This window comes from Hylobates moloch, unplaced genomic scaffold (assembly GCF_009828535.3).
Source record: "Hylobates moloch isolate HMO894 unplaced genomic scaffold, HMol_V3 SCAFFOLD_2, whole genome shotgun sequence".
Lineage (NCBI taxonomy): Eukaryota > Metazoa > Chordata > Mammalia > Primates > Hylobatidae > Hylobates > Hylobates moloch.
Window position 1 is genome coordinate 19,738,321 of NW_026652277.1, and position 21,094 is coordinate 19,759,414.

The window sequence follows — 21,094 nt, forward strand, 5'->3', positions numbered from 1 at the left end:
TAGAGACAAGGTCTTGCCAGTTTGCCCAGGCTGCTGTCAAACTCCTGGTCTCAAGTGATCTTCCTGCCTCCTAAAGCACTGAGATTAGAAGTGTGAGCCACCGCACCTGGGCTATATTACTTTTATAAACAAAGTTATTTCAGTTTAATAGGGGAATAAAGCATGAAATGACTATTACCATTGAGAATTTTAAAAAAGAAAGTAAATGTTTTATACATTTAGAAGACAGGCTCCTGGAACTATATTTAGAGGGTAAGAAATGAAAACATCTGATCCTGAAATGTTAAAAAAAAAAAAAAAAAAAGTCATTGAGGCTGGGCTGGTCACTGGGCGAGCAGGGACCCCTGTTGGGCGTAGGCCCAGGTGTTGCCGATGGTGTAAGGACTCAGCCCAGCTTGGTGCTCTGTTAGCCCAGTCCCTGTTATTTGGTGCATTTGATCTGATTAGACTGCTCTGTGCCTTTCTCAAATTTTCTCTGTTTTGTGTCTCTGGCCTCATGCGTCTAGTTGCTTTCAAATGATGTTTTACTACTACTAAATTTTAGAGAAAATTATGTTGTTATGTCTACCAAGAGGAAAAGACTGACAATATTAAAGATTCCAGGTAGAAAACAGAGTCACTGAAAGCTTGTAACAGGTGGGAAATGAGTCACGTAGTATAAAAGAAGAAATATAGAAATTATACAGTTGTCAACATGCAGAGTTTTGGAGCCCAACACGTTTGGATTGAAGTCTTAGCCCTAATGCCTACTGGTGATTTGAATTTGTCACTTATCCTTTATTTTTGTAAAATTTTGTTTTGAAATAATTTCAGACTTATAAAAAACTTGCAAAAAATTTTTAAAGAGTTTCCATGTAGATTTCACCTAGTGCCATAAATTTTAACACCTTGTATACTCATGGTACCATTGACAATATCAACAAATTCACGTTGGGACTATACTATTAACTAATCCATGGGCTTTATTCCAATTTTGCTAATTGTCAGCAAATTATTTTTTCTTATTCAAGATCCAACCTAGGACCCATATAGCATTTATTTGTCAAATATTCTAGCCTCCTTCAATCTATAAGAATTCCTCAGTCTTTGTCTTTCATGAACTTGACACTCTTAAAAAGTATTGGCCAGTTATTTTGTACAATGTCCCTGATTTTGAGTGTCTACTGTTGCTTCATGATTAAATGTAGGTCTCTGTTTCTGGCAATACTACGGTGGGGATGATGTTTTGTCCTTCCTTGTGCATCATATCATGAGGTACATGATGACAATATGTCTCATTAGTGGTGAGGTTAATTTTGATTACCTGGTTAAGGTGATACCTACCAAGTTTTGTCTTTTCACTGTAAAGCTACCATTTTTTCCTTTTGTAATTAAAAAAATCTTGTTGAAAGATGCTTTGAGACTATACAAATGTCCTGCTTCTCATTATCCTTCTCCCTATTGATTTTAGCATTCGCTCTTACTAACTACAGGCAAAATACTTAGCATAATGTCTAATATATTAAATGTTAATTTCATTCTTTTAACACCTGCATATACAATACTTATGATTATTTTAATATAACAAAAATGAAGACATCATAACATTGCCTGGCAACATGTCTAATTGTGATACCAATTCTATTAGAAAAACAATTTACCAGAATTGGTTTAATTATTTAAGAGCTGTGATAATGCACTGGTGTATTTGAAATAACATAAATAATGTTCAGCTATTTATTAGGAATCAAATAAGGAGCTATGCTTGTTTAGAAAACTAGTTTTAAAGAACTATTGCTAGACACCTTCATGTACACAGTATATTGTTATATTTCATTGACTCAATGCTTATGATGGTCCAGGTATTATTTGGTCATTTGATCCTTATGATAACCTTTCGAAGAAGTGTCTTGACTTTACAGATGAGCAAACTGTGGCTTTAAAAGGTTAAATAGGCTGGGCGTGGTGGTGGCTCATGCCTGTAATCCCAGCACTTTGGGAGGTCGAGGTAGGCGGATCACGAGGTCAAGAGATCAAGGCCATCCTGGCCAGCATGTTGAAATCCCGTCTCTACTAAAAACACAAAAATCAGCTGGGTGTGGTGGCGCATGCCTGTAGTCCCAGCTACTAGGGAGGCTGAGGCAGGAGAATTGCTTGAACTTGGGAGGCAGATGTTGCAGTGAGCCAAGATCAAGCCATTGCATTCCAGCCTGGTGGCAGAGCGAGACTCCATCTCAATAAATAAATAAATAAATAAATAAATAATAAATTAAAAAATTAAAAAGGTTAGATAATATATCACATTAAAAATTAATAATGTATCACAAAAAAAATTTAAAAAGTTAAATAATGAAATCACACAGTTACTAAGTACCAAAGCTGAAATGTAATTTCAGGTCTCTGCAACTCCAAAACCATGCTAAAGCATTCAATAATTTGGAAAGAGTGATTAAATATTTAAAAATACAGTTCCATATACTTCCATTAAAAGAAGATGATAAAATGTGTGTTTTACGATGAGTAAAGGAGCAAGACAACAATAATCTATTCTAAGCATTTATAGATGAATAAATTTTGTGTGGACCTTATACAGTTTCAGTAAAGTTAGTAAATTGTTACATGTATCTTGGAAGAAAATATCACATCCCAGTTAAATTTATCATAGGTATATGGTGTTTATTGAATCATTTTTATGTATTAGAGATGTAAATCTTACTGGAAATCAATATACTAGAAATATTTATGTAAATAAAACAAATATAATTTTTCTTATATTTTACAACTCTTCCCAAAGTTAATACTTGACATAAATAAATGAACGGAAAATAATGTGACTCAATATTTATTTGATCTTATATTTGAAATTATTTTTTTAAAAAAATCGTAAACACCACTTTACAAATAAGAATAACATCTCACCTATTTGAGAGTTTCAGGAGACAAATATGTGCCCCTCAAACATAATTATTTGAATGACTAAAAATAGAATATTAAAACATGTGTGTAAAAACTAACGATTAATTTATCAATTAATTCTTGAATAAGTGGATGCTCATTGTATTCTTTTGATCCTTTGCTATGGTAAACTCATGAGATGAGAAATTCTTAAAACCACAGTGACTACTAATTTTCTTCCTACAAGCCGCTTTCAGCAGGATTATTTCTTATAAGGCTGAAATAAAAAGACTCGGGGAGTAACAAAGGAAGTATGGCTTTATGACAGTAAATAAGAAACTGTCCTAAAACAAAAAGAAGTTTTTAGTAGTGACATTTTAAAACATGGCTTTGAGGACTGTAAATGTGCCCACTCCAGATTCTTAGCTCTTTATTAGAAGGTTTCTGTATTCAAGGTTTTGAGGCATTGACTAATTAATTCATCCTTGCAATACTACTGAGAAATAGGCAAACAAGTCAAATAGGAATTGGGTATATTTAGGATTATAATTCCTGTGTTATTAAAAAAGAATTAGCAGAGATTGTAATAATTAGTGTGAAAATGGATAGCAATTAACATAGGAAAAATATGTAAAGAAGGCAAGAAGAGGTGTAGGCACACTCAGAAATCTAGGAGTGTGACCCAAATGATTCTGATAGTCTGTTGCCCCCAGAAATTGTAATGGGATATGTTTTGGGAAAGCATGATGTGGCCTTAAGGCACAGTCATATATGGATGTGCAATTTACTGCAAACCACCTGGATTCTGTACCCTTCGACCAAGTCTTCAAAAAATGTTTCATAAATTTATTTTCTACCATATGAAGATGTAATACTTTTTGTGTTTGTCTCAAAGTTACCATTCCACCTTCTTTTGAATAGTTAACTGTTTTCCATAGATTTTAAGCAATTAGTTAGCAAATTCAGTTGATTTTATTTATGCCTTTTATGTTCTTTAATATTTTACTTCTGAGCTTTTGTTTTCTATTTTGTCAAGACTCTTAATCCATTTATTGGGTCTTCCCACCACCATCTTCTTGAATCTTTTTTTTTCCTTCCATGTTAAGTATTTCGTAGAGGATGAAATCCAAGAGCACATAATGTTTACACTGTAGTAATTACACCATTGTTTCAGTATTACATTTCTTTTCTTTTTTTTTTTTTTTTTTGAGACGGAGTCTTGCTCTGTCACCTAGGCTGGAGTGCAGTGGCGTGATCTTGGCTCACTGCAAGCTCCACCTCCCGGGTTCACGCCATTCTCCTGCCTCAGCCTCCCGAATAGCTGGGACTACAGGTGCCCACCACCACGCCCAGCTAATTTTTTGTATTTTTAGTAGAGACGGGGTTTCACCGTGTTAGCCAGGATGGTCTCAATCTCCTCACCTAGTGATCTGCCCACCCTGGCCTCCCAAAGTGCTGTAATTTTCTCTTTGACATTGCTTTTTATGAGAATGCCCAGGGTTCTGTTAGCCTTTTTGGTTGCAGAAGAGTCTTGTGTTTTATATACTATTTGGGGTCATTTATTATTTAATTAAAGGATGCATAACTAATTAGTGACACAGCAGAGTTTCTCACTCACAGCTAACCAAAATAGCTCTTCTTCCTGCATTCATAATCTCAATTGGTGACCTGTGGTTCACCAGTCAACCAGCTAGAAATCTTAGAAACCTGTGCTTGACTCCAGATGTCTCTCACTCACTCCCAACTTTTAAGTCCAATTAATCACAAAGTCCTTCCTGTAGGATTGGAAAGATGAATGTCTCAGCCTCCTGACCTCCAGTGAAATGATTCTGAGGCATGTTTTTGTTTTGTTTTGTTTTTGTTTTTTGTTTTGTTTGTTTGTTTTTTTTTCTCTACTGCTGCTCAGTCCATGGGGACTGAGGCCCAACCGGCTAGAATGATAACATGTCCAACACTGTACCTCCTATTGTTTTTCTCTCTTTTCCTTGTCTCACTTTTCCTAGTTCCTTGAGCAAGTGCCATCTGGGATCACCTTCCAAATAAACTGTCTGCCCCTAAGTCCTTATATCAAGATTGGCTTTGGGGTAATCCAAACTAAGCCAAGGCTTGAAGAATATGGAAGCCATGACTGACCAAGGTTGAGAGAATATTGTTGTCAGGAGGGATGTCACATATATGTGCCACAGACAAGAGCTAAGGGTAGCAAGTGCAAGGAACTAAAAGATGTTTCCTATGGCTGGCTGGAGCAGAGAGTATGAGGGCAAAATTTGTCAAGTAGCAGGGACTAGTTCATGGTATGCCCTAGAACTCATGTTCACCACGTTGGTGTGACTCTCAGCGAGAATGGAATTCTAGATTGAATGATTTCAAGTGGGGGAGTGATATGCTAGGTAATATAGAGCAGCAAGCCCCAACCATTTTGGCACCAGGAACCAGTTTCATGAAAGACGGTTTTTCCACAGAGGATAGGAGGGGAAGGTTTTGGGATGATTCAAGCACATTACATTTCTTGTGCACTTTATTTCTATTATTATTACATTACAATATAAAATGAAAGGATTATACAATTCACCATAATATAAAATCAGTGGGAGTCCTGAGCTTGTTTTCCTGTAACTAGAAGGTCCCATCTGAGGTTAATGGATGACAGTGATGGATCATCAGGCATTAGATCTCATAAGGAGCATGCAACCTAGATCCCTCGCACGTGCAGTTCACAATAGAGCTCACTCTCCTATGAGAATCTAATGCTACCACTGCTGATCTGACAGGAGGCAGAGCTCAGGTGGTAACGCAAGCCATGGGGAGCAGCTGTAAATACAGACGAAGCTTCCCTGGGTTGCCTGCTGCTCACCTCCTGCTGTGTAGCACAGTTCCTAACAGGCCATGGCCTGTGGCCTGGGAGTTGAGGCCCTGGCATAGAGAATGAATTTAAAGAGAAGTAGAGCCATGACACTTCTGAGGAAGTTATTGCAATGATAGTGACCGATGTTTGGAGAAGAGTATCAGTAGCGACTGGCAAGAAATGAATGGATTACACAACTGTTTAGCAGACAGTGTCTTCCTAGATTGCCATCGTGATTCCATATCAGAGTGAAGCAGACAATAGTGGTAACTAAGGAAAACCGGTCATTTCAATAGGGGAGTATTTCAGTCACTGGTGTTGCTCTTCAGAATTCTTGATGTATTTGCAAATTTCGTTTGAAGATCTATTTGTCCTCAAGAAAAGGTCTTTAACTTATATCTGTATCCATGTATCTTAATCTAATTCCAAACATATTTAAATACTTGCAGTAGCTGAGAAACTCATGTCATAGCCTTTTCGTTGATATTTGGTGGTAATTGATAGGGTTCATTGGAGATATATGTTTAAATCAAACTCTGACTCTGAAAGTGAGAATGCATAAGGTAAATTTTACCAATTTACTGATGAGCATGGAAATAAATTAGAATGATGGAAAACAATATAATAAGCAAGTGCTTTTATAAAATTATTCCTGACATCTTTGAGATAAATGATCCTGCCATTGAACCCTTCCTTCATTTTAGTTAGGGTTCTTAGTGATCACTTATTTCAGTTAGCTCCGTGAAAATGAGTTTTGTTGTTCCTGTTAGCACAAAATAAAAGTGATCATAAACCTTTTATAAAGATGAGGCTTGCATTAAAAAGAAAACCTAATTGAAAGTCGCTTTAAATTTTGAGTGATTAATTTCATGCCAAATAAGTCATTAGGAATCGTGATGGCTATAAAAAAGCAATTATTTGCAAAATTGGAGAAAGCTAAATTCAATCTAGATATACTTTTCTACTTTTAAAATTTGTATATTGGGAGAGATATAATATAGCAATTGTGGAATTTTAATGTAATAGCCTGTTATTATAGGTAGTTTGTACATGCGTGCTGTTGGGCTTTCAACCAGCTAATTACTTTCCCTCTGGATGCTTTTATTTCAGTTTATCATCTGTATTATATTAGGTTGGTGCAAAAGTAATTGCGGTTTTTGCCATTACTTTTAGTGTTTCTCTTGTTTCTTGCCCAATAATAATATATCTACTTAATATCATTTCAAACATATAACAAAGATTAGGATTTTTAATATGTTTTGGGTTTTAACATTTTAATATATATTATTTTTAAAAAGTAGACACTATATACCTGTAGAGTTAAATATTAAGAGCTAAAGTTCGTGGCCCCATTTTAGGAAAACAAAGGGTGCAATCTAGGAACTTTCTCCCTAAGTCTCTGTAATTTACTCCAAACCAAGTAAAAGTAGCTCTCCAGTAACCAGTATTATTTATCCTACAACTCCTGTGTTTCTAAGAGTGGACACAATTTGCGAAATTTGGAGAGCTGATCGTATTTGAAAGATAAAAATGTCTGCAGGTCAGCCGGGCATGGTGGCTCATGCCTGTAATCCTAGCACTTTGGGAGGCTGAGGCAGGTGAATCACCTAAGATCAGGAGTTCGAGACCAGCCTGGCCAACATGGCGAAACCCCATCTCTACTAAAAATACAATAAATTAGTCTGGCATGGTGGCTGGCGCCTGTAATCCCAGCTATTTGGGAGGTTGAGGCAGGAGAATTGTTTGAACCCAGGTGGGCAGAGGTTTCAGTGAGCCGAGATTGCGTCACTTCACTCCAGCCTGGGCAAAAGAGCGAAACTCTGACTCAAAAAAAAAAAAAAAAAAAATTCTGCAGGTCTAGATCCACCAGTGCAAGACATCTTCTTCCATGAAACTGCTTTTCATTATGGGATGTATGGAAAACAAATTAAATATGTAATAATGTAACATAAAATCTATTTTGATTTTTAATCCAATGAATCTTGACATAACATGCTCTACTATTTTGGGGGAACTAGTCAAACTAAAAAAAAACCTCAGAATAGGTTGCTCATCATCAAGACTGAACTGATTATTCAGTGGACAACTAAAATGCAGTGGTGATGTTAACTTTATTCTTTTCACATACTTCAAAACTTTAATTACCAGAAAAAATATTCTTTAGTACCACCGAGGACTCAGGTTTTAAAAGAGAACTACGATAATTATGGGGTAAAGTAGAAGCATCATTTTTGTTTTAAGTGAAAGGCTCTTCATTTCACATTTACTATGCTACACATTATTGATTTTTTTCTCTGGTGTTGTTCTTTGCAGAGAGTGAATCTGTCCTTCGATTTTCCATTTTATGGCCACTTCCTACGTGAAATCACTGTGGCAACTGGGGGTAAGTGGTTTTCTACCCATTCACCTTAAGTAATCTATGGTTTGACTGCAGTTATTATTTTTAATTTACTCTATATTTCAAGATTGATATTTATTGAGAAAACTATTGTGTTTTATCACAAAGTCATAGGTATAAATAAAACCAAAGAAAAGGTATTGTTATTGGAAAAACTCTAAGCAGACAAAAAAAGTATTTATAATAATTTTCAACCTAGATCACCTCTGCTTTTCTTCTAAATTTTAATTCATTTTTGGTAGTATGGTAAGACTGTCCAAATGGCAGAAATTGGAATAGAGCTAGAAGGAAAGGCTGCTTAATGAAGCTGCTGGTGATCTTAAATTTTCTTTTAATGTTTATAGTTGCTATATATATATATATATATATATATATATAAATATATAATATTTATTTACATATATATGCACTTACACACATATATAATACACAAAAACACACAACCATATGTGCATTAGCTTTGATCATTTTTTTCCTTGAGTGTTACCTATTTTGATTGACAATTCATTTGAGAGTCTTCAAATAAAAGCTGAAATCCAGCTCAAATTTTTAAAATTTTATTTTTCTCCACAAGCTTGGTGGTTAGTTTAGAGGTTAGCGATATCCTAGGAAAGTAATTATTATTCTTTATTGTATATCTCAGAAGTCAGAAATATTTTAATTTTCAAGTGCTACTAGAAGCAATAAGCAAAATGCCAGGGAATATCCCTGTAGGCTTTATGATGCAGGGGTAGGGAAGAAGGAGAAAAACACATAAAAATGTTTTATCTTTAAAACTCATGTCAGCAATTCAGCCAATATGAAGTAAGATTTCCCCTAGTGGAGCTGGCAAGATCAAACCCAACCAGATGGCTACATCATCATTGTGATTTCAAAGTGCCGTTTTCCTTTGTAAAGATCCTTAAAATAAGTGTAAAAAATTCTAGCATCCTGAATGATCTCTATCTTCTTCGAAGAAAACACTAATGTAAAGACACTCCTTTTGTTTCTCTACTTAAAACATACTAGGATGCAACTTGCATATAACAATCTGTGCTCTATTTAAAGAGTCCGAGCCAAGATAATCTACACATTGACCTGGGTTTCTTCAAAATGAAACCTGAGTCTCATGTAAAAGGTTCCAGCGAAATACATAGCTTGCTTGCTCTTTCCTTGTTCATTTCATTCAATCAGTATTTCTTGAGCCCCTACGAAACACAAAGCACAAGATGCGTCATTATATGCAGAGAAGGATAAGCTAAGTTCAGGAGCTTAGAGTCGACAAAGAGGAAGGGGTGTTGATATGGTTTGGCTGTGTCCCCAATCAAATCTCATCTTAAACTGTAGCTCCCACAATTCCCATATGTTGCGGCAGGGACCACCTGGGAGGTAATTGAATCGTGGGGGCAGGTCTTTCCTGTGCTGTTCTCATGATTAGTGAATAAGTCTCAGGAGATCTGCTGATTTTATAAAGGGGAGCTCCCCTGCACACACCCTGTCTTCCTTGCCACCATGTAAGACATGCCTTTACTCCTCCTTTGCCTTCTGCCACGATTGTGAGGCCTCCCCAGCCATGTACAACTGTGAGTCCATTAAACCTGTTTCCTTTATAAATTACCCAGTCTTGGGTATGGCATGAGAAAAGACTAATACGGGCATGCTGCGAATAAGCAATAGAGAAGGCTGACTGCAGGTGCTGAAAGAGCAGAAGCTTGCAGAAAAAGGAGATCATGCTCGTTGGGCCAGTCAATTAAGAAGAGTCTGGGAAAGTGATAATCTTTGGCATTGGCCTTCGAGAAAGGTAGAATTTTAGTAGGCAAAGAGGCAGTTGAGAAGAAGTGGAGAAGGAAGAGGCATTCCAGACAAGGGGATGCTGAGTCAAGTGACAGTGCTGAGACCATATTGGGTATATTTGGAGGGCTGTCAAGTACATTAGTTTGTCTTGAAGAGAGGGTTGGAATGAGTCTAGTGAAGGGGAGTTGGGAAGAGTGATGTGGAGTACTTTGAACATTAGAAATCTGACCGGGCATGGTGGCTCATGCCTGTAATCGCAGCACTTTAGGAGGCCAAGGCGGGCGGATCACGTGAGGTCCAGAGTTCGAGACTAGACTGCCCAACGTGGAGAAACCCCATCTCTACTGAAAATACAAAATTAGCTGGGCATGGTGGCACATGCCTGTAATCCCAGCTACTCAGGAGACAGAGACAGGAGAATCGCTTGAACTCTGGGGGAGGAGGTTGTGGACAGCCGAGATAGTGCCATTGCACTTCAGCCTGGGCAACAAGAGTGAAACTTTATGAAAAAAAAATAAAGAGAGAAAGAGAGAAAGCGGAAAGAAAGACGAAAGAAAGAGAGAGAAAGAAAGAAAGAGAGAGAAAGAATGAAAGAAAGAAAAAGGAAAGAAAGAAAGAAAGAAAGAAAGAAAGAAAGAAAGAAAGAAAGAAAGAAAGAAAGAAAGAAAAAGAAAAGGAAAGAAAGGAAGAAATCTAGATGACATCCAGCAAGCACTGGGTTTCTTAGAGAAGTAGATCTGGCCTAATCTGTCAGTGGAAGGCATGTTAGGGTAAAGGGGGTGAAGGCAGAAAAAATAGTTACCAGTTGTTTGAATATTTGCTCGTGGGATACGGTGCCTGAACTAGGATGGGTGCAGTGGAAAAAGACACATGGAGCCAGTGCAAGACACATCATTTGAGTTGTTAAATCACTGTGGCTGGAAAGACTTCCAGACAAAAGGATCCGCTAGGATGCAGTGAATCAAGCTAAGAACAGCTTCAAGGACTTCTGAACCATAGACTTTTGATGGATCTCTTCCGTGATTGACTAGGCAGACATTATAATCAGATAGACCTATTTGACAGATGCTTGCCAGCCTTACAAATCTTAAAAATGTTCTTAACCATGGAAGGCTTGGAAGGAAAATGGAAACCACAAGTCAGGTTAAATAAAGTTGACTACAGGCCATTCTAAATAGACCTGGGCTGGGAGTTTTAAGTAGGAACACAAAGATGGCTCTTTTGTTGACTGTCAGTTCTTTTTGTGTTTACAAATTCCTCTTGAACCTGTTTCTACATTGGGTGTGGGAAAAATTAAAGTGGTATGTTTTCATGGTGAATCCATGCTGTGCAAATAAATAAAGGGAATGCTTTAAACCACAGTCCTCTTCATCTTCCTTCATTGTTTTGCCATTTATCTTATTTCCTCTGAAATCTGTCTATCTCTCTCCACTTTAACAAATTTAACACTGAAATTAAGTCAAGATAATGTCTCATGTTATTGCTAAGATCAGCACAATTTAAAGATGGAAAGTTGTTTAACAATATAGACATATACGTCGTTTACCACGGCCCCTCTTTGTATGTTATATGTATTTTACTATGAATAAGCTTAAGTTTCTAGTTTAAAATGTGAATTACAGCTAAACATCTGGTCATTTATTTATAAACTATAAAAATAAAATATTTGCCTATTAAGCATTTTAATATTCAAAAGCTTCAATCATCCTTATGTACAAAATGAATTGGAAATATCATCTTTATTTTCTGGTTCACTGATAGTGGAATCTGAAAGCATTCATTTATCTTTCTATGTCAAAAATACTTCAGAATACAAATATTTCAGGCACTAGAAAGCTAGTTCTCTGTGAAATTCATCAATACAGTTTCATTAGTGATACCACCAAGATGTGTTTTTTGCATATCACACTACATTATTTTCTTTCTATTTCAATATTTTAATTGGTTCTTTTTTATTATTAGCCTGCTAGTGTGATCTTTTAAATGTTCAAAAATGTAGATTTAAGTTTGAGGATTTGATTTGTAATCAAAATGCTATCGCTAGGAATGATATTTTTACCTGAGTCCGTCATGGATACCATTACGGTGATGAGATGGGAGCATGTGAGATGGGTTAATTACAGCTTTATGTAAAGGGGAAGAGAAGAGATAACATTATACAGAGAATTTTGGCCCCAGAATGTAAGTATGTAGACAGATGGTGGTTCTTAATTAAGATAATATGTGGAATTGTGGGAAGCTGGATATGAGACTGAAAATCAAAGGTGATAGGAATTTAAAAGCTAATAATGAATGTGTATTACTTACCTTGATCATAGGAAGAAATTGCCTTCTCTTTCTACACAGGTTTCTACTTACAGATTTCATAAGAAAGCTGTTTAAATTTTAGCTCTATTTTATTTCATTTGCTACGTAAAATATTAAAATGTTTATTAAATAATACGTGTACATATCTGAAAAACTAATAACGTGGACATTTAAAAACTCAAACAAGCAAAAGTAAAATGTAAATCTCCCTTCTTCCTTTGTCTCTTAGTTCACCAGTTTCCCTCCCAAAAAGAAAAATACCTTACTTTTTGAGATATGGTATATTAAAATTCAAACTTAGAGTAGTTTCCTATATCTGGCCAATAATCATTAGCTTTTTTTGTTTAAATTCCCACTAAGAGAGATTTTTTAAAAATAATAATGCATGTTATCTTCATTAGGTTTTCAGGAAGTATATTACCAAATCTCCCAGCTCCTTTTTTGTTCTGGCTTTCAAATGGTAATATTTTAATTGTAGTCCCAAATAATATTTCATACTCTTTAGAGGGACTTGATTAATAACAGGAATAAAAGGCTTTTTAGGAGAGGAAGAGAGTTAGTTATTACTCATGATGATTGATTTGTAAATACCAACAACATCTTCTTTCAAGTGTATAACCCCATAAAACAAAGCATGGTGTATCCATTAACTTTCTAGATCTAGGGAGAAGGTGAATGGAGTTGTTTTGTATTATTATTATTATTAACAGAGATCACAGGTTATGGTTATCTGGAGATCTATGTGTTATGGAAGATACTAAAGAGATAGATGCTGGATGAAAGTAAATCCATTCCAACTTGCTTAATAATTTAAAGTTACAAACTCAAGTCTCGAGGATTCCTAGACAGAAAGATAAATTGCGTAATGTCTGATCTGCTGCATCTAAATAATTCTCTGAGATAGACCTCCAAAAACCTGAGAGTTCATCTGAGCTGTCTTTTTTGATAATTTACTCCTCCCTCAAACTCTCTGGGGTCAGCAGTAGATTCAGTAGCTTGACCATTATTATATATTTATTTATTTATTTTGTAGACAGGATCTTACTGTGTCACCCAAGCTGGAGAGCAGTGGTACAATCACAGCTCACTGCAGCCTTGACCTCCTCGGCTCAAGTGATCCTCCCACTTCAGCTCCCCAAGTAGCTGGGACTACAGGCATGCACCACCATGCCTGGCCAATTTTTAGATTTTTTTGTAGAGATGGAGTCTCATTATGTTGTCCAGGCTGATCTCAAACTCCTAGCCTCTAGCAATCCTCCCATCTCAGCCTCCAAAAGTGCTGGGATTACATGTGTGAGACACTGCTCCAAGCTATGTTGTTTTGTCCTTCACGAATTGCATATTCACAACCACTTTTGTTTCTCTTGCATGTCTGTCCATACATGCTTATTTCATTAGCACTGGCTCCTTGTGGCAGGGGTGGGAAGCATAATTGGAAATCAAGCCAGTAGGAGACCCAGAGAGGAAGCACCCAGGAGCAAGAGTTGACTCAATAGGAATCAGCAAGGAAAAATACAAGAGAAAGAAATATGGGTAGAATGAAGGAGAACAATTAGATGTAAACAAAACAGAGCAGAGCATTGGCACATGATGGATAAGTCATGATTGGAGGACAGGAATGGGGGGAGGTGGATCAGCTGAGACAAGGGTGTGGGTAAAAAACAAGGTCTCCAGGCTCAACCCCTTCCATTGCCATAACAGCCACTGAAGTGTCTACTGATTGCTAGTGCTAGAATACTCCCTTAGGGATGTTTATACCAGGAAAGCATCATTCATCTTCTTCCAGCACATCCAGGGTTTATTGGAAACACTGGCAATAATATTTTTGCTTATAGCCTTGCCTAGTCACTGCAGCAGTAATTCAGATAAATAGCAATTTTACACAGATCCTTAAATACATCGCCCAATTGAAAATAAAGGGTGTCTAAGTGACTCTGTGCAATTAATAAAGTAACAATATATGCCAGATGCTCTAACATTGTCCAATCCTGGAAAATAAAGGAAAGAAATAGTAAATAGTGCAGGACTGACATTAGACCCTGGCCATTTCAGAAATGAGTTCAAAAGAGCTCCCTCAATTCCTACTTAAGCCAGAAATTGAGTTGCATTTTCTTAGAGAAGGAGTCAGGCTTCCAGGTTAAGATAAATAGACTTTTGAATCTGAATACTTCAGTTCATAAGCCAAGCCAATCGTAACTGTATGATCTTCAGCAAATGACTTAATCTCTCTGATCTCAGTTTCCTTGCCTATAAAATAGCACAATAAAAGTACCTGGTACATAAATTTTTTGTGATGATTAAATTAATTAACATATGTTAATGATACCTGTTTCATAGAAAATGCTACATAGATAGCATATGCTACTACTGCATTTTTTCCCCACTTACATTTTCCCTTTTATTTATTTCTTTTCAAAGTGCTTTCTCTTTAAGTCCTGTGCTGCCTTTTTAGTTTGTCTGTTGTTTTCTTTGATGACCTCATTCATTAGATGTCTCTCCATAAAGCATAGAAGGGGTCTCAAGGAATATTTAGGAACCTAACCCATTGTCATCTCTAACTGCTCCTATTAAAGGCTGGCTCAACCACTGATGTCTGGGAAGTAGAATAGCATGTAAATAACTTGGGATGTCCACTTGATCAGCATGGCTATATCTATCATTTTTTGGTGCTGTTCAGAATCTCTCTAAAGACTGTCCCATGATGACATTTTGGGACTCTGGGACACTGTCTGGAAACCTTACAAAATTTAGCAATTTTGAAACACATGGTAAAATCTCAAAATATTTCTCTAATTGTGACGGCATGGTGTATAACTGGGTAACAAGCATTATAATCAGTAGGACATATATATTATTATACCCACGTATTCATTCTATCCTTTGTATAGCAAGAATTGTAGGGACAGGTCATCAAAGCACAAAGATAGTCAAGGGTAAGATGATTGGGATGAGAATGGACATCCCCCTTGGTAGCAGCCAGGTAGCATTGTAGCCGTGAGGTTTATTTAATTGCTAACGACCCAATTAAAAAATGTATTAAAGATCCAATCCCAAATGTAAAGTTAAAAGTTAGTCCAATTTCTATGTGACATTTTGCCTTTGAACTGGGAAACAGATTTCTTTATGTGTAGTCATTATTTCATTACTACCTTTGTTTTCAAGATCTTTTTCTATTTTTTAATACATTACAGAAAACCAGTTGGTATAATATGAAAGTAGCTAAAAAATATGCTCTCATTTAGAGCTACATAGCTCTGGAACTGAGACATAGTCATAAAAAAGTAATAGATCTAAATATTTTGTTGGCTAATTCTAATGGAGTTATGATGGGGTTAGATTACTTTGTTGATCTGACTAGCCTGAGGGCTACAGAGAGATTTTCATTTAATCTGCTGGAATTATTGCTCAAATGAGAAGCTTCTCTTGAAGGCAAAGAAAATAGAAGAAAATGTCTTTTAATTGGCTTGTTGTCAATTTCCACAGCTAATTTTAAAAATAAGCACAATTTCGTTAATAGCTTATAGAGAAAATCCAAAGCACTTTTAGATGACTCCAGAAAAATATAAAATTAAGATAATTTAGAGCAATTAGATTTTGTAAAAAAAAAAAGTGTAAATTATAGAGTGAAAACATTAAAAATATTTTAATTGTGACAAAATATGCAAAGCATAAAATTTGCACTTATGAATTTACTGTTTAAGAAGTTTTAGTCATTAAGCTCTGAAAAAACATTTTTTCCCCCTTGTTCTTCTTCTCCTCCTCCTTCTCCCCTTCTTTTTCTTCTTCTTTGAAGCATGGTAATCTCTTCAGGTAACTTAGTAGTTTCTTCCAAAATGCCTTGAAAACGCAACTATTTTTCAAATCTTTACTCCAGCGTATTTTTATAAGCCAGGTTTACTGTTCTCACACTCTCTTTTTAACCTTTCTACCTCTTAATAATTAAAGATTATCTTGCAGAAATTTTTAAAGCGATTTATTTTATATTAGATAGAATCTACTACAACTTGAGACCAGCCTGGACAACATGGTGAGACTTTATCTCTTCAGAAAAAAAAAAATTAAAAATTAGCAGGGCATGGTGGTATGCTTCTGTAGTCCCAGCTTCTCAGGAAGCTGAGGCAGGAGGATTGCTTGAGGTCAGAAGTTCAAGGCTGTAGTTAGCTACAATTATGCCACTGCACTCCAGTCAGAGTGACAGAGCGAGATCTTGTCTCTAAAAAAATAAAATAAAATCTAATAACTGATAATATAATTTTGAGATAATTGAGTGCTCCCAATTTCTATACAGTTTGAAAAATAAGAGTCATGGAACGTTAGATATGTAAAAATGAGTGTTATAAGATTATGTGTTAGCAGGGAAAGAATGTTATATCATAATAATCAAGATATAATATTGTAAGTGTACTGTGATGATAATTTTTTAGAAATACACAGCAATGGAAGGAAGAGCTGATACTGATTGCTTTGAAATGATGACATTGTGTTTATGTTTCTATTCCCTAGTTTCCAAGTATTCAGTTGAAAATATTGTTTATATTTCAGTCCTCTTGTAATAATAATTATAAGGAGTGAGTAGAAATCTGGTTTCTACCCATTTATTTTAACAGAGATGGGTACCCATTTTGTTTTAACACTATTTATCAGAGTTTATTTCTCCCACTGGTATTTAATGCTGCTTATATTCTGAATTCTCTTATTTTCCACAAGGTTTGAAATATATTATTTAAATTAACCCGATTTATTTTATCATGAAAATAAAATATAACAATGCATTAGAAGAAAACTAGAGAAGAACTATTTTATAATCCTGAGATTGGGAGCATTTTTCTAAGACTGATACAAAGCCCAGAAACCATAAATGAAAATATTGAAAAAAATGCATATAATAAAATTTTCATATATTAAACATTCATGGCATTTAAACACCCTCACTTAAGAAAAGAGAAATAAAACCTGGGAAATATTACAAGGAACTTAAACAAGTTTACAAGAATAAAACAAACAACCCCATCAAAATTGGGCAAAGGATATGAACAGATATTTCTCAAAAGAAGACATTTATGTGGCAAACAAACATCTGAAAAAAAGCTCATCATCACTGGTCATTAGAGAAATGCAAATCAAAACTGCAATGAGGTACCAGCTCATGCTGGTTAGAATGGTGATTATTAAAAAGTGAGAAAACAACAAATGCTGGTAAGGCTGTGGAGAAATAAGAACGCTTCTATGCTGTTGGTGGGAATGTAAATTAGTTTGACCATTGTGGAAGATAGTGTGGTGATTCCAAAGGATTATAAATCATTCTACATAAACATGAATGTTTATTGCTGCACTATTTACAATAGCAAAGACTTGGAACCAACCCAAATGCCCATCAATGATTGACTGGATAAAGAAAACGTGGCCCATATACACTGGAATACTACGCAGCCATAAAAAAGAATGAGTTCATGTACTTTGCAGGGACATGCATGACGCTGGAAGCCATCATTCTCAGCAAACTAACACAGGAACAGAAAACCAAACACCACATGTTGTCACTCCTAAGTGGGAGTTGAACAATAAGAACACATGGACACAGGGAGGGGAACATCACACAATGGGGCCCGTCGGGCATGGGGGACAAGGGGAGGGAGAACATTAGGACAAATACCTAATGCATACAGGGCTTGAAACATAGATGATGGATTGATAGGTGCAGCAAACCACCATGGCACATGTATACCTATGCAACAAACCTGCACATTCTGCACATGTATCCCAGAACTTAAAGTAAAAAAAAAAAAAAAAAAAAAAACTGGGAAAGGAAATATTTAAAACACATATGACAGTGAAAGGACTGTTCTCCTTAATGTATAAAGAGCTCATGTAAGAAAAAGAGAAATGTAGCAACTAAACAATGAGCAAATGACAAAGACAGTTTATTAAAAAGAAATTGCAGGAACCTCTGGTTTCAGGTATTTATTATAAAGCATTTGGAGGTTGTCACTCTCATTCTATCGAGAAAAAGCTAAACAAACTGAAAATCAACAATTTCTATTAGACCCATGAGAGAGCTGAGATTGCAGGGTGTATTAGGGTTCTGTAGACAGAAAGAACTAACAGGATAGATGGATATATGAAGGGGAGTTTATTAAGGAGTATTGACTTACATGATCAAAGGGTGAAGTCCCCCAATAAGCCATCAGTAAACAGAGGAGCAAGGAAGCCAGTATGAGCCCCCAAACCTCAAAAGTGGGGAAGCCAACAGTGCAGTCTTCATTCTGTCCCTGAAGGTCTAAGAGCCCCTGGCAAACCACTGGTGTAAGTCCAAGAGTCCAAAACCTGAAGAACTTAGAGTCTGACATTCGAGGGCAGGAAACATCCAGCATAGGAGAAAGATGAAGGCCAGAAGAGTCAGCAAGTCAGCTTCTCCTACCTTCTCCTGCCTGCTTTATTCTAGCCTCTCTGGCAGCTGATTCAATGGTGCCCACCCCCATTGAGGGTGGGTCTGCCTCTCCCAGTCCACTGACTCAAATGTTAATCTTCTTTGGCAGCATCCTCACAGACACACCCAGGAACAATACTTTGCATCCTTCAATCCAATCAAGTTGACCCCATCACACAAGGCAAACCACTGTCCCCAAAATGTAGAGACACAGGCACATCCAAAGACACACACAGGAGATCTGCTCATCTGGGGCAGAAGCCACTGCAACCACAGATTGCTAATAACACTTAAAAGGTAACTTCCACAAAGCTAGAATTTCAGTGTGGATTAGCCTAAGGGTCAGAAACTCTTGAGGATTCTAGTCTTAGGGGGACCTTTAAAATTCTGTGGGCTTGAGCCCCAGGAATCCCAGAAGGTTCTCTCAGTGAAGATCTGTGAAACTCCCGGATGGCTCTGCTGGAGCAAGGGAAGAATAATCTTTGTGAAATACACCTAGAGCCTTCTCCAGAACAAAGACCTTCCTAGAGCCTTCTCCAGAACAAAGACCTTCCTAGAGTCTTCTCCAGAACAAAGACCTTCCTAGGGCCTTATCCTAGCTGCGGGAAAGTCATTTCTCCCACTGGAGCAAGCCCCTTGAATCTTCTAGGCTCACATGAGGGAGAAATAAAAATTCATAGTCAACAAGAATCAAGACTTTAGGGAAATATATCTGGAATGCTATATCCAGAGAGAGGAGTAGGAGGCAGGGAGGGGGAAAAAACTATTCCACTAGAGACACCCTTAAGAGAGTCACAGCCTAAAGATACAGACCTACTAAATACTAAAGACTAAGAAACTTCTAAAATTGAAATGCAAAGAAAAAAGAATGAAAAAAATAAAACAAAAGCAGAACAGAACATCAGAGACCCATAGGATAATAATAAAAGGTGTAACATCCATGTACCTAATTGGAATATCAGAAGAGAAGAAAAAGAGAAAGAAGAAATGTTTGAAATAATAATAGCTGAGTGCTTTCCAAAATCGACAGATGTCAAACTAGGAAGCTCAGAGAAAAACAACCAGAAAATCACCAAAAAACCACATGTAGGCATATTATTTGCCAACAAACAAACAAACAAACTTTAAATAAACCAGATAAAACTACACCGCACTGCAAAATACTCAACCAGTATTCCTCAACTGTCCAGGTCGTTAAATAAAAACAAGAGAAGTCTGGCCGGGCACAGTGGCTCATGCCTGTAATCCCAGCACTTTGGGAGGTGGAGGTGGGCGGATCACAAGGTCAAGAGATTGAGACCATCTTGGCCAACATGGTGAAACCCCATCTCTACTAAAAAAATTTTTTTAAAAATTAGCTGGGCATGGGGGCGCATGCCTGTAGTCCCAGCTACTTGGGAGGCTGAGGCAGGAGGACTGCCTGAACCCAGGAGGCAGAGGTTCCAGTGAGCCGAGATTGCGCCATTGCACTCCAGCCTGAGTGACAAGAGTGAAACTCCATCTAAAAAAAAAAAAAAAAAAAAAAAAAAGCAGGAGAAGTCTGAGAAACTATCACAGCTAAGAGGAACATAAGGAAACATAACAGCTAAATATAATGTCATATTGTGTATAGAATTCAGGAAGATAAAAAGGACATTGTGTAAACATAGAGAAATCTGAATACATTTAGTTAATAATTCAGCTAATAATTATATATCAATATTGTTTCAAAAATTTTGACAAAAGTATCATACCTTTGTCAAGGTATGTATGATGTTGGTAGTATGGGAAATCAGGTGTGGAGTATATGGGAGGCCTATACTGTCTTTGCAACTTTCTGTACCTGTAAACCTGTTCTAAAATCAAAAGTTTATTTAAAAAAAAAAATAGACGGAGTCTCGCTCTGTCACGCAGCTGGAGTGCAGTGGCGCGATCTCGGCTCACTGCAAGCTCCGCCTCCCGGGTTCACGCCATTCTCCTGCCTCAGCCTCTCCGAGTAGCTGGGACTACAGGCGCCCGCCACCACGCCCGGCTGATTTTTTTTTTTTGTATTTTTAGTAGAGACGGGGTTTCACCGTGGTCTCGATCTCCTGACCTGGTGATCCGCCCGCCTCGGCCTCCCAAAGTGCTGGGATTACAAGCGTGAGCCACCGCGCCCGGCCAAAATAATACATAATCTTACTCCTAATAAGTGAAATGCAAGTTAAAACTATAGAGCTGTTGTTTTTACTTGAGTGATTTTTAAAGGTTTTTTAAAAAACAAGTTTTGTAGCCCGATATTTTCTATAAGGTATGGAGAAAAAGAAACTCTCAAGCTTTGCTGATGACACTGTATTATTATCCACTAAAATAAAACATGTATAACTAACACTGTGATTTCTACTCCTAAAAATGTATCTTAAAGGTGTATTTGTGTGTGAACAATGTGTGTAAGGATATCCACTGCTAAAGACTGAAAACCACCTAACGCCCATCATTAAGGATGTCCAGA

General features: G+C 36.7%; 1 protein-coding gene across 1 annotated transcript in view; it reads left to right on the forward strand.

The window, feature by feature from the left end:
- The window catches only part of PLXDC2 (plexin domain containing 2), a 463,678-nt gene that overhangs the window by 236,508 nt on the left and 206,076 nt on the right, over nucleotides 1-21,094 (forward strand). The window contains exon 4 of the mRNA XM_032167336.2: nucleotides 8,033-8,102. Coding sequence (XP_032023227.1) covers nucleotides 8,033-8,102 — 70 coding nt within the window. The remainder of the gene's footprint in view (nucleotides 1-8,032; nucleotides 8,103-21,094) is intronic.